Raw genomic sequence first — 26,714 nt, forward strand, 5'->3', positions numbered from 1 at the left:
GGACCTGGGCTATCTATAAGGTGTACTAATTCCAGGCTAGAAAAGTAATTCAACTTTGGCGAAAAAACAGGCTTAAGAATTTATAGTTGTCTGTAAAATTAAAATGGAATGGTAATTTTTTTTTTTTTTTTATAACCTTGAAAAATATTTGGTAGTGATTCATAGAAATTTTTTGCGAAAGTGAAATTATGTTTAAGGCGCCAACATAATTATATTTTTAGGAATCGGTAGGGAACATCAGGACTATAAAATCGTGATGTTGTTTATTCTGAGATGGAGGGCTTTCTTAAAGACACTCATATACTTCTATAGTAGTGGATTCCTATACTGAAAAGAGGAGTGTTTGTTAGAAGTGCTATTGCTATTGCTCTTTTGTACCTTGTAAAAGTTTTTTTCCCCCTTTTCTTAATCCAGCTGTTGAAATCTGACCATATCATACCATGGTCAGAACTTGCAGCTCTGGAATATGCTATCTGCTAACTCTCTCCTTATGAGTCATGCTGTCTGCCCTCTGTGTGCAGAGAAAAGGCAGCTGCTCTGTGTGTTAATAGCTGTCTGTGTGCAGAGAAAAGCAGATGACTACACATACAGCAACTATAGCTCATCAGAAGGGAAATCAAGACGCATCGGGCTGTGACCATAGCATCCAAAGCCTTACAGAGAGAACCATGTGATCACTGTTCATGGAGGGATACAAGTTCACTGCTTAGTTTAATCATATAATAATACAGTATCTGGGAGCTGTTATGTATTCACAGAAAACCCACCCACTGCATTTTGCAGGGAAGATGGTGACTATCCCCTTAGCCATTTATTTTCTCCTCAACCATATCCACACTACATTTATTGGTTTGCCAGTCCAACCATAAATGTTTTGATTGAATGTCAGTCATCTAATATATGTGGGTACCCCAAAATACATCTGCAGCAGTCCTGGTTAGCCAGGACTCAACCAATCAACGGTCAACTAGCAGTAAATGGGTGGGAGAATGCGGGAGTTCCTTTCTAATTATGCAGAGCAGTGCACACTAGGAATGACCGATCCTCTTCACTTCTACAACTGGTGGCTGCTCTGCTGCATCCTCGTACAGCTCCTGATGTGCAACCTGACCCGCATCGGGTTACATGCATGCATCAATGCCATACAGAGAGGATGCAGCAGAACAGCTGGGAACTGCAGGAAGTAAAGGGGACCGGTGCCCTGAGCTCTTGTAAGTTTTTGCTCTGCGTAGGCTCTCCTGAGGTGTTTAGTGTTAAGTGGAGGCCCCCACAACCGGAAATGACATATATCTTGCATCCCCCGCCTGTGCCAGATAACTGGGACTCTACTGTACAAGTATGGCATGCATGCTAAGCAAACCCATATCTTTGTGTGAAGTGAACGTTTAGTGCACAGCTCCTGTAAGGAAATCACTCCAGCAGCATGCAGTTCAAGGCTCTTTAGAAATGTGAAATCCATCAGGTTTTGGGTACTTGCTTGCCTGTTTTTCTTGCTTTTTCTCTGGTCAGTCAGTCAGTCAGTGCTTTGGGCCGACATGTATCAGTAATTGCAGCCAGTCTAAAGCTGAGTACAATAGAAAGATCGGATCGGGGAACTCAGACGACGAATTATCATTTCTCGATCCATCTTTCAACATCACTAAAGATGGGACGTGAACAATGGGACATGAACTATTGCTAAAACAATCCTTCAAATAAAACAATATTTTTGCAAAAGTCCATTGACGTTAATGAAAATTTGAACGAACGTTAGTGAATTGATTCGTCATGATGGTCTTTCAATACGAACGATCGTCGCGGTTCATCGGCCATCTTTAGCCATCGTATTAACAAATTATTATTTTGTTAAATGACAGATGCACAATATCGTGCACAATGAACGATTGTCAGTATTTTGCAGTGAGCACAAGGCTTAATGACTGGCTACTCCAGGTGCCTAAATGGAAAAATCAACTTGCAAATACTAGATAAACATAACAAAACAGTGGATTGTAAATAACATGAACAGGAATTGTGTAATGTGTTTTCATACTGACAGGTATAGTTTCTTGTCCTGTCATTAGGTACTTTTGCTTAAGGCTGTAGAGTGTGTGATTCTTCCCACGTGTACCACTAATTTGATACAATGCTGCTGTTAGCAGTAGAGGAACTTCAAGATCTCAAAACATTTATTTTTTACATGTACTGTATACTAGTTGCTCTTACAACTAGGCCAGACTGTAGTCAGGATAACTGGGGAGAAATGGCAGTGCATTCTAAGAGCAGGCCGCATCTGAATGACTGCCAACAGAGGCGTGCAGAGTACCCTAGAGGCAGCATAAACACCTTGTATTCAAAACAGATGCTATTATGCACTAGAGCCCTAACCTCTAATAGTAACGGAATGCAAATATAAATATCAATTGGGAGCAGCTAGCCATAAGGTAAACTTACATTTTTTTAGACAGCAGGGAGAGGCGGCAACGATTCCCAACGCAGGCTACATCTGAATGACTACCAGCATAGGTGTGCAGAGCCTAGTTATAGGCAGGGTACACATCTTGCATTCAAAACAGATGCAGCAAATTAGCATTAATGGAGGATGTTCGCTTCCAAAACAGTTTGCATGCAAAGTGTTCCGTACTGGACCCTTCCACCGGGATGAGGCCATCCTTTTGGAAGGGACCCTAGCTGCTAACTAACAAACCTCAGTCTAAAAATGTAGTTCAGGATTTCTAGAGTTGGAAGGAGAGGTCTAGCATGGCATTAGCTTGATATAAGAACAAAAGCTCTGATTAATGTACATTTTTGTTTTCTTGGCAGTCTGCCATTTTTAACTTCCAGAGTTTACTGACAGTGATTCTCCTGCTGATATGTACGTGTGCTTATCTACGAGCAATGATGCCCAATCTCCTTGACAAAAATAAAACTGGGTAAGTTACCATTTAATATTAACATTTCTGATCTGTTAATTGATGCTACAAGTCGTATTGTCTGTCTTACCTAATATGGTAAATGCATGTTAAATCTATGCAGAAAATGAATAACCATTGAATTAAGTTGAAGGTGAATATCCTCTCTGTATTCTATTTTACATTATTATGTGTTCTAAGTGCAGCTACTCTATGGTTTGTTCTACATGTTGCTGCATATACAGTAAATGCCATGATGTTTTGTGTCCTGTCACTGGTTTCTGAAGGATTCTGCAGAAAGCATTCCCATGCGTAACGTGTAAAAAATGTTAATTGTTGGATGCAGAATTCAAGGTGAGTCTTTTTTTTCAATTGGTTGATTTTACAGAAACACACTGACATACTGGTTCTTTAAGTGATGTGGACTTCCATACAAATGCTAGATTCTTGCCCAAGGCCACCCTGCTCAAAGTAAATCCAGTGTGTGTACGTAACTTTGCTTTTGATTCCCTTTGTGTTACCTGGAGAAAGAAATCAATTTTTATTTGGCCAAAAAACTTTGCACTTACATGGAATTTCACTTGGCAGTGTCTTAATGGACACAAGCAAAACAATACAAGAACAGACAGTATAGACATAAGTCAAGCACAGTATGTACGTTATAGTGGTAGTATACAGGGTAAGAAGTGTTCTATTTAAGTTCTGTGCAGTCATGCTTTTAAGTCCTAAGAGTTCTAGCGTAGTTCTGCGTTCTGAAGGTAACAACTGTTCCTGTGTCTGGAAGTTTTAGTTGCGACTGACCAGTATCTTATCCCTGAAGGCATAAGCTGGAAGATAGGGTGAGAGGGGCTAGAGCAGGGGTCTCAAACTCAATTTACCTGGGGGCCGCAGGAGGCAAAGTCAGGATGAGGCGGGGCCGCATAAGGAATTTCACAATCGCGGCGTATCGCCGCCTCTGCCCGCCCCTCTCACTCTTCCTTCACAGAGAGGGGCGGGGAAAGGCAGCGATCCGTGCGGCAATTGACGTCAGGAGGGGCAGAGCTGGTGCTGAAAGCTCTGCCCCTTCCAGGAAATGCTGGCAGATTGCCCCCCTGGGCGATTTGGGGGCTCTGTAGCCCTCGTTTAGCGGCGGGGATACGGCGGATTACTTAGGAGCACTGAAGCGAACTATAAGAAAGCTTTTGCCAGCGAGGGCCACAAAATATTGTATCGAGGGCCGCAAATGGCCCGCGGGCCGCGAGTTTGAGACCCCTGGGCTAGAGGCAATCTTGGTTGCTTTCTTTCTGCACCTGCTAGTGTAAAGATCTAGTAGGGAAGGTAAGCTACAGCCAGTTATTCTTTCTGCTGACTGGATGATGTGCTGCAGTATCTCCTTTCCTAGTACTGAGCAAGAGCAGAACCAGACAGTCAATGATGATGTCATGGTGGATTTGATGATTTCAGTGTAGAACTGCCACATTCATTTTTGTAGTAGACCAAACCTTTTCAGCTGCCATAGGTGGTACATCCTCTGTTGCGCTTTCTTGATGATGTTGGCTCTACTTGGGTTACTGTAGATCCATTTATAATTAGGGGGAGTTGCTAGGGGGAGATCTATTATCATCTCCATAATCTTAGGATCATTAACCACTTAACATCTCAGTCGTTTTCAGCTTATGCATCCGAGCAATGTTCACCTCCCATTCATTAGCCTATAACTTTATCACTACTAATCACAATGAACTGATCTATATCTTGTTTTTTCCGCCACCAATTAGGCTTTCTTTGGGGGGTACATTTTGCTAAGAGCCAATTTACTGTAAATGCATTTTAACAGGAAGAATAAGAAAAAAAATGAAAAAATTCATTATTTGTCAGTTTTCGGCCATTATAGTTTTAAAATAATACATGCCTCCATAATTAAAACCCACGTATTGTTATTGCCCATTTGTCACGGTTATTTCACCATTTAAATTATGTCCCTATCGCAATGTATCGCGACAATATTTTATTTGGAAATAAAAGAGCATTTTTTCCGTTTTGCATACATCACTATTTACAAGCTTATAAAAAAAAATAGAGAGAAATATTTCATCTTTACATAGATATTTAAAAAGTTTAGACCCTTAGGTAAATATTTATGTTTTTTTTTTTTTATAGTAATGTTTTTTTTTGTTTTTTTTTATTAAACATTTTATGTGGGCATTTTTGGGAGGGTGGGATATAAAAGTGTTTTATTTGGGGAAATATTGGTGTTGTGTAATGTTTTTGGGTATTTGCTTGTAGTTTTACTTTTTGGCCACAAGATGGCAATCTCGATTTTTTTTACATGACGTCACTCTAAGCGTACAATGTACGCTTAGAGGGACACAGCTTCAGAAAGAGCGAAGCTTCCGAGAGAAGCTGTCGCTTTTTCAGCGGGGGAGAGGAATCAATGATCGGGCTCCCCAGCCCGATACATTGATTCCGTGGCTACCGACTCCGCGGCCGGGAGTGCGCGTGCACGCGCGCGATCGGCCGCGGGAGCGCGCGGGAGCGCGCCTGTCCTCCTTCACGTTTTTATACGTCAAGGAGGACAAAGTGGTTAAAGAGACAATGAAGAGAAAAAAAAATATGATATAATGAATTGGTTGTGTAGTACAGATAATTACTAGAGCATTAGTAGCAGAGAAAATGTTCTCATTTTTATTTTCAGTTATATAGTGTTTTTATAACATTGCATCACTGTCTAATATTTGCAGATTACACACTACTCAGCATTCTAAGGCCTCGTTTCCATCTGTGCGCTTCTATCCGCTTTTCAGCAAAATGTATCAATCTGTAAGATTGATATGCTGATAAAAAGCGGACAGACGCACATTAAGTGGAAATGAGGCCTAAATGATTTTACAGAGCAGGCAAGTGAACTTTTGACCTGTCCTCTGGAGAGAAAAAGAAAACACAGTGACTGACAGTTGAGATACCAAGCTTCAGAAGACAGAGCTCTCTGCGACTTTAAAAGTCGTGGAGCCCAATGTCTCTTTTGCATTGATAACTGGCATTTCTTAACTCGTCCTGTACAGGAAACCATATTAAGCTACATACACATGAGGCACGGATGTCTGCAGTTGCATGGGGACAAGCAACAGTTGAAAGTCTCCAGCAACGACAGTTGTATACAAGCGACGATTGTATACACGCAGCAACGACCTGTCTGCAACATAGCGGAAACTGTTGCTCAGCAACTTCTGTTGCAGGTTCAATGAACTGTCGGACTCACAAGAGTTGCTAGAGACTAGCATACACACGGACCGAACCGACTTGAGACTAGGGACGGTTGCTGCAACAGCTGTTGCCGGGGATTGAACAAGTCAATCGCCTGGAGACAGCTTTGACTAGCAGCAGTTGCTTGCGCACGCCTCATACACATGGAGGACCTGTTGCCGCAACATGCGCGCGCCATGTGTTTCCAGCAACAGTTGTAGCCCGTGTGTATGGGCCTTTAGACTTGTATCTCTGCTCCTAATTTCTTAGCTGTACTACACATACAAATCATTCTGTCATCATTTTGTTTTCCGCTTCAGTGTCTCTTTAAGTTACAGGTTGTTGGTGCTGCACCAGGAGGAAAGCTTGTTCCCCTACTTGCCTGTATGTAGACTCCTCCCCATTTTGTATAAGACCAACTTCTGTTGTGTCATCTGTGAACATCAGAACCTTTACAGTACAGTGAATAAAGCATTGGGGAGAGCACACAGCCCTCGGGTGCTCCTGTGCTGACTGTGAAAGAGCCAGAGGTGTGTTTCCCTAGTCTGCTTATTCATTTGCAGATGAAATTAGGTATGCGTAGTTGGGACAGCTTGCTGTATAGCAGCAGTGGTATTATGGTATTGAATGCAGAACTGAAATCCAGAAATACAATTCTGGTCTAGGTTCCTGGGGAGTCTAGATACTCTAGTAAATAATGCAGATATAGAACTACTGTATAGGGAAATTGCAGAGAGTCCAGCCGGGGATCTGTGATGGATTGCAGATAAGCCAGTTTTTCAAATGCTTTCATGACCAATGATGTAAGGTCATCAGGCATATAGTCAGTTAGATCTAGTTAAAGAGGAACTGTAGTGAAAATAACAGTGAAGAAAATTGCTTATTTTCTACAATATTCATTTTATAGATTAGTCAGTGTTTGCCCATTGTAAAATCTTTCCTCACCTTGATTTACATTCTGAAATGTATCCCTGGTGGTGGCATCTTAAGTCCTGCCAGGTGATATCTGCAGAATGTTCATTTACTGAGAGTTCTATGCTGAGAGAGCGATACTGCTTACCTGGAAGTTGGAAAAAGGGGATTTCCTTCCCTGAAGTGATACACTACGGTTGTTGCTATTTGGACATTTTGGATGCCTTCAGTTTTCAGAAGCCAGCGCTGTTCCATAGGACAGTGTTCCCAAATCCAATGCCTGCCAACAGTGAGGAAACTGCACAGATTCACAGGTGAGGTAATCCGTGTCTTAGCAGAGCTGATTAACTTCCTGTTTGGATTTCCACAAAACGTTCCTGGTTGGTGGACCTTCAGGGCAGGGTTGGGAAACACTGCTTTGGTGTTTCTCACTTCCTTCCTTCATATCGGCCAGTTTTACAGATATTCTCATAATTCCACACTTCTTTTGTTTTAATTTTCAACCATGTAGAAAGGAGTTAGAAACAATTTCTTGGAAATGAAGGACACCAATAAAAACTAACCAGAGATGCCAATTCTCCACAACTCTACAATTTTGTTCCCTTGTTTTGTCTGTTGCTGTCCAATTTCTCCTCTTCCAGTCTGAGAGGGATGTCATGAATATTCTCAGAGACAGGAACAAAGGTCAGCAACACAAACTCAAGTGGTTTGAATCCCTTACCACATTATCCAGAATGGAAAAAGTTTATTCCTGGAATTAAGTAAAATGATAAATTATACAAAATGCCATGTTTGGTATAGATGATTACTATCCTAATGTCTGTGTCACGTTACATTTGTTAAAGGCCATTTTCTTCTTCTTCTTCAATTTTCAAATGAAAAAGACCAGCTGAAGACTACAGATCGGTAATACGGGTCCTCCTGAACCAGACATCAGTTGTTTGATGTGAAGGACTTAACTAACTTAAAATTTCACCGACTAGAGCTCTTACAGTAACACCCCCAGCAGCCATTCTTATGGCTAGAGCCAGAGACCACTGTTGTCTCTTAAATTAGGCATAAATAGAGAATTGTCTACTGGAAATGTGACTTAATTACTGTGCTTGAAGCTAAATGTCATGGAAATGCTCGTAGGGTGCTTGCATACATCAAACTCCAACACTTGTATAGGTTTTTTTTTTGGGGGGTTTTTTTTTTCTCATTTTGGGCCATTTTTGCATGAAGCTGCTTACATGGGGGGTTTACAGGTTTGCAGATGTACAACTCGAATCCTTTAAGTGGAAGCTAAAGCATCTTTCTAGGACTATAAAATGCTCCGGACTATAAGCCTAAACCTGGTGCATCTATAGTACAGGGGCGTCTTATGGACCCTTTCCCTCCCAACCTGTCTGTAAGCTACACTGCCCAGCTGCACTAACCTAACACCTGCTGCCCCCACCATTTACACTACACTACACTAGATGAAGACCTGCTGTCTCCCCCAGTTACACTGCAAAACGCTACACTAACCCATGCTGCACCCACTAGTTACACTGCACTACACTACACTAACCCCTGTTGCATCCACCAGTTACACTACACTAACCCCTGCTGCACCTACCAGCTGCACTGCACTACATTACACTAACCCCTGCTGCACCTACCAGCTGCACTGCACTGCACTACATTACACTACACTAAACCCTGCTGCCCCCAACAGTCACACTGCACTACACTAACCCCTGCTGCCCCCACTAGTTACACTGCACTACATAACATTACATTACACTAACCCTTGCTGCACCCTCTAGTTGCACTGTGATTTACTGCTTCTGGTCTTCTACGTAAAGTGAACCTCCAGACTAAAAATCTACTCAGCAGCACTGAAAAGGCTTGGGTTTTCTTTAATAGTTTGACAGCATCAGAACTTTATTTTTCTTACCCAAGCCTAATTTTTTAGCTGCACATAAGAAAGTTCTGCAGTTTTGGTGCAAACATTTTTTAAATTAAATTTTGAATTTGAGATTTGAAGCATCAGGACACAGGACAGTTGGAGCTCCCTGTCCCCTCCTTTCAGCCAAAAAGATGGCTGCCCCCATGAAATCACAAACATTTGCCTGTTCTTTTAAAACAGGGTGGGTATCTATTTTAATTAACATAACTAATGTAACTTAAAGGGATCCTTAACTGAACGGGGGTTAAAGAGTTTCACTTACCTGGGGCTATTACCAGCCCCCTGCAGCAGTCCTGTGCCCTCGCAGCCCCTCTGGAATCCTCTGGTCCCCCGCTGTCACTTAGTTTCGTTTTTGACGACTCACCAGTCGGCCGGCCGCCATGCGTATTATTGGATGAATTCCCTACTGCAATTAGCGCTGTTGCGGACCGCAACGTGTACAAAAATACGCGTTGCCGCATATCTACGCGTGCGGAATGCGGCAACGCGTAGAAGTTTAGCAGCAAACTTTGTGAAAACTCATATTTTTGACAATCTCAAAACTTTTGGCCAGGACTGTATGAAGAGTTTGTACTATATGTCAGAACATTGAGGACACCCTTAACGATATTGTGGATTTGTGTGGGCTTTTCCTTCCTGAATTGAGATGCCTATTATAGGAATTTCCTTTGGGATTTCCCCTTAAAAGCAAGACACTTGACCTAAAAATCCTCTTTGCTGGGTGAAATTCAGGAAGACATTTCCCTCTAGGGTAGTGATCACCTCTTCCGCAAGGTCAGATGGATCAGGAATTGGAATTCAGCTGATAACATCTACAGAGAATGGCTAGTTGCTCAGTTTGTCTCCTTCAACACTTGACTCCTGCCCCTACCATACCAAATATTCTGCTTTTTAAGGTTTTTCCCACTGTGAGGCTCTTGATACAAGGTATTAAAAAAGCTAACATAAAAAAACTTGCTTCATGATTATAGTTGTATTTAAAGAACATTTTCTTAAACAGTGAAAATCTGTTTACGTTGTGGAGTTGCAGTTATGTTATCACATACATGTCAAACTCTGGCCCACTGGCCTAATCTGGCCCACAGAGCCCTTTATATTTGGCCCACTGTAGACCACCAGAAAAGCTAAATTGCGGGTAAAGCCCTAGATCACCAGGGAAACAATATGGGGGAGCACTACACACCAGAGAACTGTTTAGTAGTGTAAGGAGGGTACCATTAGACACCATAAAACTGTATAGGGGAGGGAGGGGCCACTAGACATCAGGGAATTGTATAAGGTAGAGGGCCCACTAGACACCAGGGAACTATATAGGAGGAGGGAGGGGGCCCATTAGACACAAGAGCACTGTATAGAGGAGGGTGCGGGTAGACACCAGGGAACTGTATGGGGGGGTCACTAGACACCAGGGATCTGTTTAGGTGTGTGATGGGGGACCACTAGACACCAGGGAGCTATATAGGGGAGGGAGGGTGCCACTAAATACCAGGGCCTGGTATTTTTTAACACCTTGTATCAAGAGCCTCACAGTGGGAAAAGTAGTATTTAACTGTATAGCGTAAGAAGGAGGTATTAGACACCAGGGAACTGTATAGGGAGGTAGGAGGGTCATTAGACACCAGGGAACTTTATAAGGGAGAGAGGTAGCCACTGGGCATTGCGGTTGGTCCGTAACTTGTTCCCAGTGTTCAATTACAGCCCACTTTGTATTTGAGTTTGACACACCTGCATTGGCATTAGTGATCATATGGTACTGGGAGGACTCAGCACTGTGCAATTGTGTGATCAGGAATTGTAGCACTTACCTGCTGGCAGCTTTTTGTAACTACTGGGTGAATTCCCTGTACCAAATAGACCTGCATGCAGCTTGGAACTGGATAAATCAGATGGATTAGCTGTCAATAAGGAATGGGAAAATCCCAAGCTGTATGTATAAAATTTGCGTCAACTCGAAAAATAAGCATTTTAGGGATATGTGAGCAAGAGAGGCATCTGAAGATTTGGGATTATCTGAGTTTATGCAAATTTATGTAAATATTTATGCAGCCTGAAAACGGACCAATCAAGTCCTACCCATGTTTAAACTGATTGGTACATTTTGAAGGTGCATATACTTGCATAAACTACATACATTTGCATGAACTCAGAAATATTTGCATCTTATTGATCATCCCTACTGAAAACTAGGGATGATCAATGAGATGCAAATTCTTCCAAAATTATGCACATTTTTATGTAAATGTATGGTGTTTGAAAATGGACCATTCAATTTAAAACCAGGTTTAAATTGGTCAATTTTTAAGCTCTATATATTTGCTTAAAAATTTGCATCAACTCGGAAGAATTTGCATACCTCTGATCATTCCTGCTGAAGACATATCTTCCCTAGTTTCCCTCTCATTTGTGTACTGTCAGATCTCCCACACTATCACTGAGAAGAAAGGAATGCATCAGGTACTAGGATCCTCAATCTGTAAGTTTACAGCAATACATTTTTTGCAATTCTCCTGAGGTTTTTCCTAGGAGACATTAAAGGATACTAGAGCTGACTTAAAGAGGAACTCCAGTGAAAATAATGTAATAAAAAAAGTGCTTCATTTTCACAATAATTATGTATAAATGATTTAGTTAGTGTTTGCCCATTGTAAAATCTTTTAAATCCCTGATTTATATTCTGACATTTACCACATGGTGACATTTTTACTGCTGACAAGTGATGTAGCTGCTGCTTGCTGTTTTGGCAGTTGGAAACAGCTGTAAACAGCTATTTCCCACAATGCAACAGGGTTCACAGACAGGAAACTGTACGTACTCAGAATTTCTTTGTTTGAGGGGTTTCACCACAATATCAGCCACACAGCGCCCCCTGGTGGTCTGTTTGTGAAAAGGAATAGATTTCTCATGTAAAAGGGGGTACCAGCTACTGATTGGGATAAAGTTCAATTCTTGGTCGGAGTTTCTCTTTAAGTAGGAGAAACGGGGCCGCGGGCGCACGCTGTAGGATGTGGGCAGCTGGGCCAGCGGCGGCGCATAATGCCCGACTCCAGGGACCTGCAAGAGGGTGACGGGGGGGGAGGTGCATTAGGACAGCTGCCAGTACATGCATCCAATCCCCAGTACTGGAACTGTACAGATTTGTGTGTGAACACGGCCATAGTAATACATGCAAAACTAACTGGGCTAGAACTGTTCAGATTTGTGTGTGAACACGGCCATAGTAATACATGCAAAACTGACAGGACTGGAACTGTACAGATTTATGTGTGAACACGGCCATAGTAATACATGCAAAACTAACTGGGCTAGAACTGTACAGATTTATGTGTGAACACGGCCGTAGTAATACATGCAAAACTAACTGGGCTAGAACTGTACAGATTTATGTGTGAACACGGCCGTAGTAATGCTGATGCCAACTGTCAAACTGACTGGATACCTTTTTATGTGTGATCCAAGCCTTAGGCATATGTTATCAATAGTATTTAGTGGACTTTTTTTTTTTGCATACTCCTGTTTTAATGAGACTAGCCAGTATGTAGTAGCGTTTTGTGGATTACCTTTTCATATAAACTTAATGAAGAGAGGTGCTTCTTGCCTGCCTTGCTGCTGCTCGGGGGGAGTTCAGTAGAGACACTTACCATGGCACTTTGTAGTGTAAACCTCAACTCACAGGCACTTTCACGGTGCTATTTTACCAGTGCAAATAGAGACAAGTAAAGACAGAGCTGACATCTCGCATACATTTTTGGTAAAGTGCTGTACTAAGAACGAAATATTTGTGTATGTTTTTTTTATCTTCCATGTGGTTCAGGTATGTACCTAATGAATCATTTAAAACGATATTGCTACATTGTTGTAAGACCTGGTTTATGAATGATCTAAGAATGGGTTTCCATTAAATCACTGGTGTCCCTGCTTTTCTTCAGATAGTCTTTGCTTAATCTCCACATTTGTTTTTATTGCAGAGTACTTGGCATATTCTGGAAGTGTGCACGGATTGGTGAGTTTAGTTTTACCTTCTTGATGTAGACAATCACAACTCTCGAGTTTTAACAGTTGCTCATATTTAGTATAGAAATCTGTATAACATTTGTCATCACTACAAAATCCATTTGCTAAAGGACACAAGCACTGATAAGAGAATCTTGGGATCTCTTGCTGCCGCTTCTCATTGATCTTGTCAGCAGTGAATGTGTCACAGTGCAACTGATACCGGCATACTGTATCACCACACTCAATGGCCAATGATGGAGCTGCTACCGACAAAGCATAAGACCAAACAATATTCTTCCAAAGAGAGGTTCAGGCGAACCTCATTGGCTAAAAGGCTTACTTTATAATGAGGCTTCAGAGAACAGAAGGAATGCTGGCACTGCAGCTTTAAAGGAAACCCAAAGTGAGAGGGATATGGAGGATGCCATGTTTATTTCCTTGTAAAGCAGCCCTGTTGCTCTCCTGGCATAAGTAGTGTCTGAGTCAAAACCCTGGAACAAGTATATTGCTAATATGTAAAACCTGAGTCGGCGTTTGAGCTGCGGTTTTCCACCTCGAGTCTAGCTCATGGTTACCGTTAAGGAGGTTAAATGGTGATCCCAGAGCACATTGCCCCCCTCTCCTTGCCCCTTCCACTGGAAGCTGCCCACATGCGCTGCACCATCATCCCTGCATCCTCTATAGAAACAGTTGTATTTGTACAGTACGGTACAGTGATCTGCATATGCTTGTTCGGGGGCTATGGCTAAAAGTATTAGAGACACAGGATCAGCAGGACTGCCAGGCAACTGGTATTTTTTAAAAGGAAATAAATGTCAGCCTCCATATCCCTCTCACCTCAGGTTTCCTTTAAGTGTGGTGTAGCGGAGGGTCAATTCACAAATGCAAACCAGCGCTCTCGGACTATTCACAGCCAGCAGGTCTATGGAGCATGAATAGAGGAGCATAGAAGTTTACTGCTTGAGGTAACAGCCCCCTGTTCTTTAACCACTTGCCGACCGCACACTCATAACGTGCGTCGGCAAAGTGGCAGCTGCAGGACCAGCGACGCAGTACTGCGTCGCCAGCTGCAGCCTAATTAATCAGGAAGCAGCCGCTCGTACGAGCGGCTGCTTCCTGTCAATTCACGGCGGGGGGCTCCGTGAATAGCCTGCGGGCCGCCGATGGCGGCTCGCAGGCTAGATGTAAACACAAGCGGAAATAATCCGCTTTGTTTACATTTGTACGGCGCTGCTGCGCAGCAGCGCCGTAAGGCAGATCGGCGATCCCCGGCCAATCAGCGGCCGGGGATCGCCTCCATGTGACAGGGGACGTCCTGTCACTGGCTGCACAGGACGGATAGCGTCCTGTGCAGCCCAGATCTCCCGGGGGAGCAGGTAGGAGAGGGAGGGGGAGGATTTCGCCGCGGAGGGGGGCTTTGAGGTGCCCCCCCCCCCGCAAAATGCCAGCCAGGAGGAGCGATCAGACCCCCCCTGCACATCATCCCCCTAGTGGGGAAAAAAGGGGGGCGATCTGATCGCTCTGAGTGCCCTTTGATCTGTGCTGGGGGCTGCACAGCCCACCCAGCACAGATCACCTAAAACAGCGCTGGTCCTTAAGGGGGGGTAAAGGGTGGGTCCTCAAGTGGTTAATAGGAGTCCATAATAAAATAAGAATAGAGGTGAGAAAAGTTGGCACTGCTGAGAGCTTGTTTATTCAAACGAGCATAAAAACATAATTGCAGTTAACCCCATGTACCATAGAAAAAGATCTGGGCACCATCTCTCTATAAAATCCTTTTGTTGTTCCAGAAAAATTGCCACTATATTCCTGTGGACAATTCCAGCATAACATGAAAAGTGACATTTCAAACCAGGTGTCCTATACATGTGCTGTGATGGATGGGATCGGGTGACCAGGGGGTAGTGCCGTCCGACTACCCCCTGGTTACCCGATCCATCACAGCACATGTATAGGGCGCCAGGTTTGAAATTTAACTTTTCATGTTATGCTGGAATTGTCCACATGTTCTGTGGTTGGTTAGTAACTGCATAAAGCGGGAGGTAAAATGATGTGCACCTTGCCTGCTTTTGTGTTTTTTTTACCACAGTGACATTGCATTTATTGCATAGAGAGCAAGGAACCTACACATCCAGAAGCATGCTAACTGTATGTTTACAAGGTCAAGAATAGTTCTTCCTGTGTCACAAGAAGCTGAGAGCCATACAAGGCAGCTTTCACAATGTAACCATCAGAGTTCCTGTGCTGTGTCACATGAGAAAAAAACTAAAGCAAATAGGGGGCTTAGTTACAGTTTGTTAAAATATTTGAATTGTACGGAGATGATTTGATTAAAACTTTTTCTCTTTGGAAAAGTGACTAGAATTTAAAAATACTTATTTTTGGCTTCTTTAGCTTAGCTACTAATGCAAACCTGAAGTGAAAATAAACAATTGTGTCTATAGTCCTAATCCTAAATAATAATTCCTGGAATTTTTATGATCATATTTTTTTTTAAAGCTAAAAATCTAAGTTTAATATTTTTTTTATTGTCTCATATGAATGACCAAAGTGTTTGTTGTACAGCTCCCAGACAAATCGTAAACTAGTGACCTTTTGTACCTGTTCCCTGCTGTCTGAAGTGTATGTGCAGTAGTTTTATGACCTGTAATTGTTTATCAGTGAGAGCTGTGCTACAGTCCAACTCAAGTACGACTGCAGAAAAACGGTCATTTACAACACTAGATTCTTAGCCCTTAATATAACAAAGAAAATGGGCTAGTTTTGTTTAGCTCTACACTCTACATGTTTATCTCATCATATCGCTTCAGGTACCTTCACAGGAAGATTCCACTTTTGTTGATCAAAATTTAATGTTTTCAGTTTAGCTTAGTGTATGTAATGGATTAATTGGAGACCTTTTTCAGCTTGATTACTTTGTATTTATGTGCATATAATTGACTTGAAGAAGCAAGGTCAACCTGTGAAATGCATAGTATTCCCTTGTGCAATCTTTTCCATTGTTTGCATATTCACATGTGTATATATTTTTTTTATGCATTTTATTGTTTTGGGCACCTCCTCCCACCAGTTTTTATGCATTGAGGACACCATGGCCCATATGCAATTTACTTTTTCACCTGAGTTTTCTCCTAAGTGATATTTTAAAACTTGTCAATAAAATGCATTTTAAACCGCCAGCAAGCAAAAAAAAATATATATATACTCGAATTTTTGATAGTACTTTCTACCTACTTTTTTAAATACTTTTTCCATTGCAAAGTGCTAAAAAGTTATTTTAAATCAAAGATGAAATTTTTTTCTCCTAGGAGAAAACTCAGGTGTAAAAGTGAATTGCATAAGGGCCCCATGTGTTGTTATTTGAAGCACATGAGCCAACATAGATTGGTCAAACCTGCTGGTCAGGTGGAATGTGGCTTGGTGGCTGGATAGTGTAATGGTTAAGGGCTCCTTTGACATGGCAGACTAGGGTTCTATCCTGGCTACGGTCAGTACCTATTCAGTGAGGAGTGCTTAGGCCAGACTCCCAAACACTGCAGGACACTCTTGAGCGCGTCACAGTGGCTGCAGCTCTTGAGCGCTTTGAGTCCGAAAGGAGAAAGGGCCCGTTTCCACTAGTGCGGTGCGAATCGCTGGGATTCCACCGCTGACAAAATCGCATGCGGATGCGATTCCGCATGCGATTTTTGCCGCGATTTCGCATGCGATTTCGCATAGGCAGGCTATGAGCGATTTTAACCATGTCACTGCCTGGTTCAATTTGCATTAGTTTTCGTGCGAATTCGCACGCGAAATCGCGGCAAAAAACGCATGTGCGTTTTCCCTATTAAATACATAGCCTGCGAATCGCCTGCATTCCTCACGCAGGCGAATTCTGCAGGCCCTACCGTGCAGAAAAATCCTGCACAGAAAAACGCACCAAAAAACTGACAAGTGGAAACAGTCTCATCCACTTGTATTGGTTATGCGAATCCGCATGCAGACAACGCATGCGGATTCGCTCTAGTGGAAACGGGCCCAAAAGCGCTGTACAAATGTTCAGATTATTATTTTCTGACTTTTAAAATGCTACGTATCTAGCCATTGTACTTATCCCCCACTCTTAGTACTTTCCAGCCACTGACACAAAGCAAGTAGGCAAATAAAGTGACCGCTGGATTTTTACCAATATCTGACTTGAATTACTAAAGCCAAAAGCCAATGCATTAAAGGGAACCTAAACTGAGGATATGGATTTTTACGTTTTAAAAAATCTCCTGCTAAACCAGTCTTCAATACTTTTAGCCACAGCCCCTCAACAAGCATGCAGATCAGGTGCTCTGACTGAAGTCAGACAGGATTAGCAGGTGTGTGTAATTCAGCCACTAGTGCAGCCAAAGAGATCAGCAGGACTGCCAGGCAACTGGTATTGTTTAAAAGGAAGCATCCATATCCCTCTCAGTTAGGCCCCATTCACACCTAAAAATACAAAACGCCAGCGATTACCGCTAGCGTTTTGCCAGAGTGATTTTTCCGTAATTAACGTGGAAAAATCACTGGACACTGCAGCGTTTTGGGAGCGATCACGATTAGCGGTGCTATGCATGCTAATCGCGAATTGCCGGCAAAGCGCTGCATCTCACGCGTTTGTGGTTAACGCTAACCGCAAACGTGGCAATGAGAACACTGCCACAGGCTTACATGGGCTAACTGTTTTTAAAAACCGCTAGCATTTTACGCTTGCGGGAAAGTGTGAACGAGCCCTTAAGGCTCCCTTTTGAAATCAATGGGCAGGAGAAAACCCTTTTTTTAAAGAAAGTTCTCATTTGCATCTTGCGAAAATCTATTATTTTTACGAAGGACAGGGGCTATGACTCTTCCTCATCCGGTTCATCCAAAACTTCAAGAAAAAAAAATTAGTTTAAGGGACACTTAAGTCAAACAAAAAAAATGAGTTTTACTCACCTAGGGCTTCCAATAGCCCCCTGCAGCTGTCCGGTGCCCTCGCTGTCTCCCTCTTATCCTCCTAGCCCCGCCAGCAGCCACTTCCTGTTTCGGTGACAGGTGCTGACAGGCTGGGGACGCGAGTGATTCTTCGCATTCCCAGACACATTAGCACCCTCTATGCTGCTATATGATATATGCTATAGCAGCATAGATGGCGCTATTGTGGCCAGGAACGCGAAGAATCACTCGCGTCCCCAGCCTGTCAGCTCCTGTCACCGAAACAGGAAGTGGCTGCCGGCGGGGCCAGGAGGATCGGAGGGAGATGGCGAGGGCACTGGACAGCTGCAGGGGGCTATTGGAAGCCCCAGGTGAGTAAAACTAATTTTTTTGGTTTGACTTAAAGAGGAACTCCAGTGAAAATAATTTAATAAAAAAAAGTGCTTCATTTTTACAATAATTATGTATAAATGATTTAGTCAGTGTTTGCTCATTGTAAAATCTTTCCTCTCCCAGATTCACATTCTGACATGTATTACATGGTGACATTGTTACTGTGGGCAAGTTATGTAGCTGTTTCTAGCTGCTCTGGCTGTTACAGACAGCTTTAAACAGCCATTTCCTGTCTGTGAACATTGTTACATTGTGGCAGTTTGCCCAGAGTACCGCGGTATTCAGAGCCTCTTGTGGGAGGGGTTTCAGCACAAAATTAGTCACACAGCGCCCCCTGATGGTCTGTTTGTGAAAATCATTCTATTTCTCATGTAAAAGAGGGTATCAGCTACTGATTGGGATAAAGTTCAATTCTTGGTTGGAGTTTCTCTTTAAGTGTCCCTTTAAGTTCCAATTTGAATTGCCTAAAATCTTTAAACGGGTTATGAAAAATGTTTTAACTGATAGAAGCCACATTTATTTTAAAGTTCTGAAAATTGCCAAAAACTGCAAACTAGGAACCCTTTAGCTTGTATAAGCAATCATTTGACACACATGATCTATGCATCTGAACTGCTTTTTTCATAAATCTGCACATTCATCTTAATAAAGTTTGGCTGCCAAGTGAAATAAACCTATGAGTAAATATCCCCAAATACAGTTTGGCTTCACACGATACCCACGCTTGTCCAAATTCATCACAGATTGTTCAGTTGCTCGCTAGACATTACAGCAATATACTGTAATGTTTGCTGGTCTGATTGACATGCCGTCTTGGACATCAGTGAAATGCGTACACGCAGTGTATTTCAAGGTGACTTTGGATGCCAAGAACACAGCGGTCTTGGATTGGTTCCACAATTTCTGCAGACTGCAGTAGAGTTATCAATCAAAATACATTAATTTGTGTCATTAGCTGACTTTGCAGTTTAATTTGATTTTCTCTTGCATGAAGAAATGGCTATTTTTTTTTTTTTTTACATATTTATTTTCATTCCTGTCTGGAATATTCTTGACATGCTAGTTTTCTTCTCTTTGCATATGTCATTCCAATGTTTTATTTCCCAGGTGAGCGGAAAAGTCCTTACGTTGCCGTATGTTGCGTGGTGATGGCATTCAGTATACTCTTCATGCAATGATCTTCCAAGGACTTCACACACAGTTTTTGTTTGTTTTTTTGTTTTTGGTGGGACATATTTTCCATTAATGTGTCCAGAAACAAAACCCGGAAGCTCGGGACCAAACGGTCTTAAGGAAAAGAATCTCCAATGATCGGAATTTGGAAGACCTTGTTTTTGATCTTTATATGTTGAAACTCACATTTTTCTTGTGGGGGTAAAAATACTTTTCAGAAAAGCTTAGTAAATTATTTCAGACATTGTGATGACAGTTTTATTACTTAACTGCAGACTAAAATAACAAATAAAAGTAATTTGATAATGTGGTTTTCAAGAGCTTATTGTGTTGTCTGTCATTATTTGGTAGTCTTTGGGCATGATAAAGCTTTTGCAGGTTTATACGAAGGAGAATGTGTGTATGATACTGGTTTTGCTATGATGGATATTGTACATATAGGTACATGGGGCTCCATGCAGTTTGTCGAACCCCCACCCATACCCACCATGTAGTGGCCAGTCATCTCTTTACACCACACACACACACACACACAATGGCAAATAATCTCCTTACCAAGATCCATCCTACTCGCCCTCCCCCTGGCATGTACTGGTGTAGCATTTCCCCTCCCCCCAGCCCCTTCTAGTGGCCAGTCACATAACTCTGCAAACCCGACCTTGCACATGTCATGTCATCAGGAGCCGCAGGATGATGTCAGCATAAAGCGCAGCTCCCGGAAGGAAAAGGAGACCTGATGCATCGTCTAGATCAGGTACTAATCAAAGCGCACCCTGCGTTTCTCTGCCTTTGGGGGCTAGAGGAGGCGGGTTGAGTAAAGTTGGCTGCACTGAGTTATCTCACATGAAATAACTCAAGCGGGGCGGCCAAAAGGTTGATTAGCCATCATGAGACCTATTTAAACAGGACTGGACAACAGCAGAGCATGTCCACTGCTGCATTTTAGTAACTGCAGTAAGTTTCTGGTACTTTAAAGAGTACTTAAAGTGACTTGATGACATAAATGTCTGAAGGTGGCAGCCTCCGTATTCCTCTCACTTAAGGTTCCCTTTAAGCAGAGCTTTGTATGCCACTGATTTTTCTAATTGAGGTTGTCAATTTACTCTCATTCTGCAGGTAAATTGGGACATTTAGAAAGAACTAGTGATGAAGTTTACATTATGTTTTATTCCATCCATGAAGGGGAGCATAGGGTAGTTTGTAATTCTTCTGGTTCTGCACTTTGGTTAGGGGAAGAAGCTACATGACAGATTAAGCAAAAAGCAAAACAGATGAATGGGAGAGCGATTGGAATGAAGGGAGGTGGAGTGGTGTTGCTCAAATTTGGTAGGATTCACAAAGTAGTATGTGATCACTTTGATCAAGCTGATAGATTTGTAATGCTCTTATTTTCTTGTTTAGTATGATTACTCCCTGCTTTAGCATATGATTGTGACCCGCTAATTGGAACTTTACAAAACTGTCACCTGGTCAAAAAATTAGCCTTAAACCCAATCTACACGATGTGATTCTTAGTGCGATTCGATTACGATCCTAATTTACGATCCGATTTAAATCCGACATGTCCGATCGGGATTCGATTCAATTCGATTTTCCATTGCAAAACAATGGCAAATCGAATTGAATCAAATCGAATCCCGATCGGACATGTCGGATTTAATCGAATCGTAAATAGAATCGTAATCGAATCGCAAAAAGAATCGTATCATGTAGATGGGACTTTATATCGATGAGGTGGTGCATGCATACTCATGGCCATTTATTCGCCTGAGGGAGTTGAAGACCACAGGAAGTATGTAGCAGCTCCATGATCCTAGCTCCTGGTAAGGGGGAGTAGACCACACTCCCACTAGACTATAGAAAACAAATGGAGAATTGTAGGCTGGTGCTGACCAAGTTAGCAATGTCCCTGCTGTTTAATATTACTACTTTACATAATAATATAATTACAGGTAGCCCCCGGTTAATTAACTAGATAGGGACTGTGGGTTCGTTCTTAACCTGAATCTGTTCTTAAGTCGGAACATTGGGCCATTTCTGTCCCCTGTGCCCCCCTGTTCCTCCAGTGTCCCCCTCTGTTGTCACATCTGCCCTCTGTACCTGCTTATACAAGTTTAAGAGCCATTTTTCTTTGAATTTTTTAAAATCGATTTTCTCAAAAACTCCAAGTCCAATTTGAAGAATTTTCTTTTTTGACTTGTCCCATGGAAACACACAATCCATGCCGTTCATATCGGCGGGTCGTTCGTAAGTCGGGCGTTCGTAAGTCCGAGACTACCTGTATATAATAGGTCTTTGTTGTAATCAAATTATTTTCTTAAACTGGGACTATGATGGGCAATACACTACACAAACAAAGTACACATGGACTGCTACCTGGCATACATTATGTGGGACCTTTGCAACATCTTATATCAGGGGACTTTGATGATGCAGCACCTGTGTGGTTAAGAACTACCCTGTAGTTTGTTACTGCTTTTGACAGCTAGAGGAGTTTACTATTGCTGTAGAACAGTCCTTTGTGGACTTTTATTAGCCAACTGGGGCAAAAACTGAGGTGTGTTGTGTAACTACCTCTAGTTTGCAAATTTCTTTCCAAAAGCTATTTTATAAAATGCTCCAAGGCTCTGCAAAAACGTTGATTTTGACAGAAAAGAAAGTTGGCACCCCCATCGTTCAAGATTAAAGTGTACCAGAGCTGCAGCTCAGGGCAAAAAGAAAATGCCTAAGAATAGAGAAGCCTCTGGATCCCGTAGAGCAGTGGTCCTCAAACTAAGGCCTGCGGGCCGAATGTGGCACCCTGAGGCTTTTTTTTACCGGCCCCTCACACACAAAATGTGTGTGAGGGGCCGGCTACATCTTTAAATATTGGTGGTCCGCATATAGAATGGCAGTGCTGGCAACACCCATCCACATGGAAGCCAGAAAGCAGTAATTCGCTGCTCACATCAGGTGACACTGCTGTCCAATTGGACTGCAGGTTGTTACCTGGGTATGCTTCACTGTCTGGCCCGCAAAGACATCTACATCATTTTATGTATACTCCGGCCCCCCAGCAGTCTGAAGTATGTTGACCCGGCCCTCAACCCAAAACGTTTGGGGACCCCTGCCGTAGAGGCTTCCCACAGTGTGCTTTGGTCCATCATTGCTGCTCGTGGGCCACCCAAATATTTCCAACTAAGGCTTGTCGGAAATATGACCAGGGCCGTGCTCCTATTTGAGCACGCTGTGCCTGCACAGTAAGCCAGAGCCGCACAAACAGCTTCATACTACTGCGCAGGCATGGTCATGCTTATGGGGATGCAGCAGCACAGCCACGCCCGGGGTTAAAAAGGAGCATTGCCCAGATCTTTCGGGAGGTCCCGGCGAGTGCTGACCAGAGCGAGGAGGACCTGGGAAGCCTCTATAAGATCCAGAGGCTTCCCTCTACTTAGGTAAGTATTTCCTTTTGACCCAAGCTTCAGCTTGGCTTCACTTTACAATCCTATCCGGTAGAGAAGTAAAGAGCCTTGTTCTAAACTAACCTTAATTTTTGCATGCACATTGATAACGCATAGTATTACTCTTCAAGCCAAAATAACAGTGTACATTCTGAGCCAGGTTTCATAGCTCTGTTTTGACTACGATGCTTGTACATGCAAACAGAATTGGTATGTCTTTTGTGTGACTTCTTTTAGAAATTGCAGCATGGTTCCAGGTTCTCCTGGAGTCTACTGACCATCTATTGGCTCCACATCAGCCTGCTGTACTTCTTCCTTAAAATGTGTTTTGAGTTAAATCATCTGTGCTGAGTCTAAGTAAACTAGATCTCTGTATAGATGTGTTTGTATAGAGCAATGTGGTAACATGGGAATAATTTCAACAAAAAGTGTGATTTGTGGTGAAGCATGCTTCCATTCAAATAAGAAGAAAAAAAATCTGGAATAGAATCTCAGCAAGTTCTGTCTTCATCCAACACGAGATTATCTTGTTTATTTCATTTGTCTCATGGGACCTTGGCATGGGGTTTGGTTAGGATTTAAATGTGGAGGATTTGAATACGGGCTTATTAGTCTGGGGCCATGTGGCCTATGGGGTACAGGGGCACTATCCCAAACTGTCTGTGTAAGCTAAACTGGTTGTTCTTGGAGGGTAAAGAAAGACATTTTGTTTACTGCTTAACTTTATTTTGAGTAGTGTACCAGTTAACGTTATTCTATTATAAAATAACACAAGCTTGCTATGACATTTTGCACTTGATCCAATTCACTTTTTCTCCTAAGCTTCCACCTAGTTGATATTTTCACATCTTATCAATAAAATTTATTTTAAGCCACCAGCAGTAAGAAAATAGAATCATTTTGACAGTTCATTTTCACCTACCTTTTTGGTACTTTTTCAGTTGCAGAGTACTGAAACGTTTTGTTTTTGTTTGTTTTTTTAACAGAAGATGAATCTCCTAGGAGAAAACTTAGGAGAAAAAGAGAATTGGATCAGTCCCTTTTTTCTTATTGGAATCAAATGAACCCAAGATGAAAATAACGCATTGGATCTGTCCTCCTCCTCCTAAAAATTCGTGTTTTGGGGTTTTTTTAGATAGCTCATGGTTTTATTTTATGTATAAACATTTACAAAGTAGATTTAATGTTTCATTGTCTCTGCTCAAAGGCAGTGTCTTGAGTCCTAGAGCAAAAAAAAACCTGTACATGTATTATTGACCTTTTTTTTTATATATATATATATATATATATATATATCCCCTGTACTCAGAAGTTGTTATATGCAGGAAAAAAACATTAGGCTGTAACTCCTTTTCTCAGAGAGTGCTACGCTAAGATCCCGACAAGGTACCGATAAAAGAGAAACTGTCACTTGCATACTTGAAGATTAACTCTTTCAGGTAGGAAAAGGAAAAAAAACTGTCACCTAGGGTACATTTATAAAAAAAACTGACTCATGTAAATAAGTTCTATTATGATTTTTGTTTGTTTTTTGTGAAAAGCTCCTGAGGTCTGACTGTGTCACCTACATATTAAGGAATCTACCAAACTAAAGCAAATGGGTCCAAAGTGCTCTGGTTTCCTTGGCTCCCCAAACACCCCATAGTGTCTGCCTCCCACCGGGCCATAACTTTATTAACTTGCAGTGAAGTGGAGAAGACAGTGGGCCTAACAATCAGGATCAGTATTATTACCACAACTTTTTAATTAAAACCTGTTTTATTAACAAAGCTGAAGCGAGTCCATAGTGAAGAGAAAGAACTTGTGTTGATGTTTATAGCTTTCTTGGAGCATTGCATGGATTTTATTGTGTTCATGGTGTAATGGGCTTTATAGACGGGGAACAATGGATGCAATACCTTTCTCAAGGCCTGCGTTAAATGTTATAACCTTTTCCTTTTCATGTACTTAATTAAATGTCAGCCAGTATTTCTACACAGATATTGACCTTTGGCGAAAAATAGCATAATTTGAGTGATTTGCTTGGAGCGGCTTATAGATCAGTTTTGTGTTTTATCTAGTGCATTTGATGTGATTTTATATAATTCAAGAGCAATCCACCACAAATATTTGCTTCTTTCATTATTTTCTAAAAGAAATGTGCAGTGATGTTTACTGAGGAGTGTCTGGTGAACTCTGAGGACCAGAGGTGATTGTGCAGTCCTGGTCTGGAATGATATTGTACAATAAATCGCGGTTTGCCACTCTCACCTGAGTTATAATAGATGATAATCAGAATTGCTGAAATAAGTGCCTGTGGAACTGCATTTGTTGCAAGGGTTGTATTTGCTGGGTTTTTGTTCAGTTAACCCAAATCAACCTGGATTTATCTAAAAAGTTCCAACTTTCGGGTGTGTGTAAATAACGCACTGAGGCCCTTATACAATTCAAGTTTTTTTTTTTTCTCCTAGGAGATAATTTTTCCTCATCTGAATCAAATAACTTTTCAGCATTTGCAATTAAAAAAAGCTGGTGAAAAAGTATTGCCAAAATACCAAGTATTTTCTTGCTGGCTGGTGGCTCAAAAGGCATTTTATGATAAGATGTGAAAATATCAGCAAGGAGACAAACTTGAACTGGATGAAGTGAATTGGATCGCGCCCTAAGAAGTGTACTCTACAGAGAATTACTGAGATTTGGTACTTTTTAGAAGTTTTTTAAGATTTAGTAATCTACATAGATCTAATTAATGGTGCAGTTTTTCACTTTTTTCAATCAGAAATTCAATTGATTTTTCCATTTGGTCAGAGAAAAACGATCGAATATGAAGAAAGCGTTGTTTTATCTAACAGCATTTTCTTATACAACCTACCATACACTATACAATTTCACAATCGCACATATTTTTCAACATGTTCAATCAGGTTGTTATCGAAAAAAACGGAATAATAGATTATCTTCCATTTTCTCACTATTCAATCATTTTCATTGAATAAACAGAAAAAAAAATCCAACTTTTTAATTGTACCGTGTATGGGGACCATAAGATGACCAAAATGCGGCTGTGTTTACCTCACGAATTTCAGTCTCGGCTGCTCCCCGCCTCCTGAATCGCTCTGGTCCCCGCCCGTGTCCCTTCCCTCCAATCAGCGGCAAGGGACGTGGGCGGGGACTGGAGCGATTCAGGAGGCGGGGGAGCGGCAAGACTGGCATTAGTGAGGTAAACACAGCGTGCTGCGACACGCTGCATGTCGCCAGCGCGGCTGTGTTTTATGGGGTCTGACAGCGCGCAGGGGGGGCCTTTGGAGGAAACTAACTAGCAACAGAGGCTGGGCTCTATAGACAGACCCAGCCTCTGTATGCGGATTGCAATGTAAGAACCCCGCCTTTGCTTCTCTTTAAGATACAACCCTGGCCTAAATTAGGAACTCCCTTTACGAATAAATGTGCAAAATGATTATTTCAGTCACTTATAATTTATTAAAGGGGTCATGCATATGACATACAGCTATATAAGTTAATGTGATTTTTAAGCAGCAAACCATTGTTTTGTAAATTCATTACAACACGATTTACTAGTAATAAAGACTATTGTTGCCATCTTTTCAGATGATACAAAATTATGCAGTATAATCAACACTAAGCAGGATAATGACATATTACAAAATTATCTCAACAACATGGCCATTTGGGCAAGCATATGGCAGATGAAATTTAATTTAAATGAAACATTACATTTGAAATTGTTGATAAATGGACATGTCAATGGTAGAGCATCATACTACCTAATAAAACCTCAGGTGTCTGCCTGGTGTGTGCCGCTGTGCAGGCGCAAGGCCATGACACTGCACATGC

General features: G+C 41.9%; 1 protein-coding gene across 1 annotated transcript in view; it reads left to right on the forward strand.

Annotated features, from left to right (window-relative positions):
* The window catches only part of TMEM167A (transmembrane protein 167A), a 39,980-nt gene extending 20,215 nt beyond the window's left edge, over nucleotides 1-19,765 (forward strand). The window contains exons 2-4 of the mRNA XM_068247938.1: nucleotides 2,803-2,912; nucleotides 12,924-12,958; nucleotides 19,375-19,765. Coding sequence (XP_068104039.1) covers nucleotides 2,803-2,912; nucleotides 12,924-12,958; nucleotides 19,375-19,445 — 216 coding nt within the window. The 3' untranslated portion in view covers nucleotides 19,446-19,765. The remainder of the gene's footprint in view (nucleotides 1-2,802; nucleotides 2,913-12,923; nucleotides 12,959-19,374) is intronic.
* The last annotated feature ends 6,949 nt before the right edge of the window (nucleotides 19,766-26,714 follow it).

Source organism: Hyperolius riggenbachi, chromosome 1 (genome assembly GCF_040937935.1).
Source record: "Hyperolius riggenbachi isolate aHypRig1 chromosome 1, aHypRig1.pri, whole genome shotgun sequence".
Lineage (NCBI taxonomy): Eukaryota > Metazoa > Chordata > Amphibia > Anura > Hyperoliidae > Hyperolius > Hyperolius riggenbachi.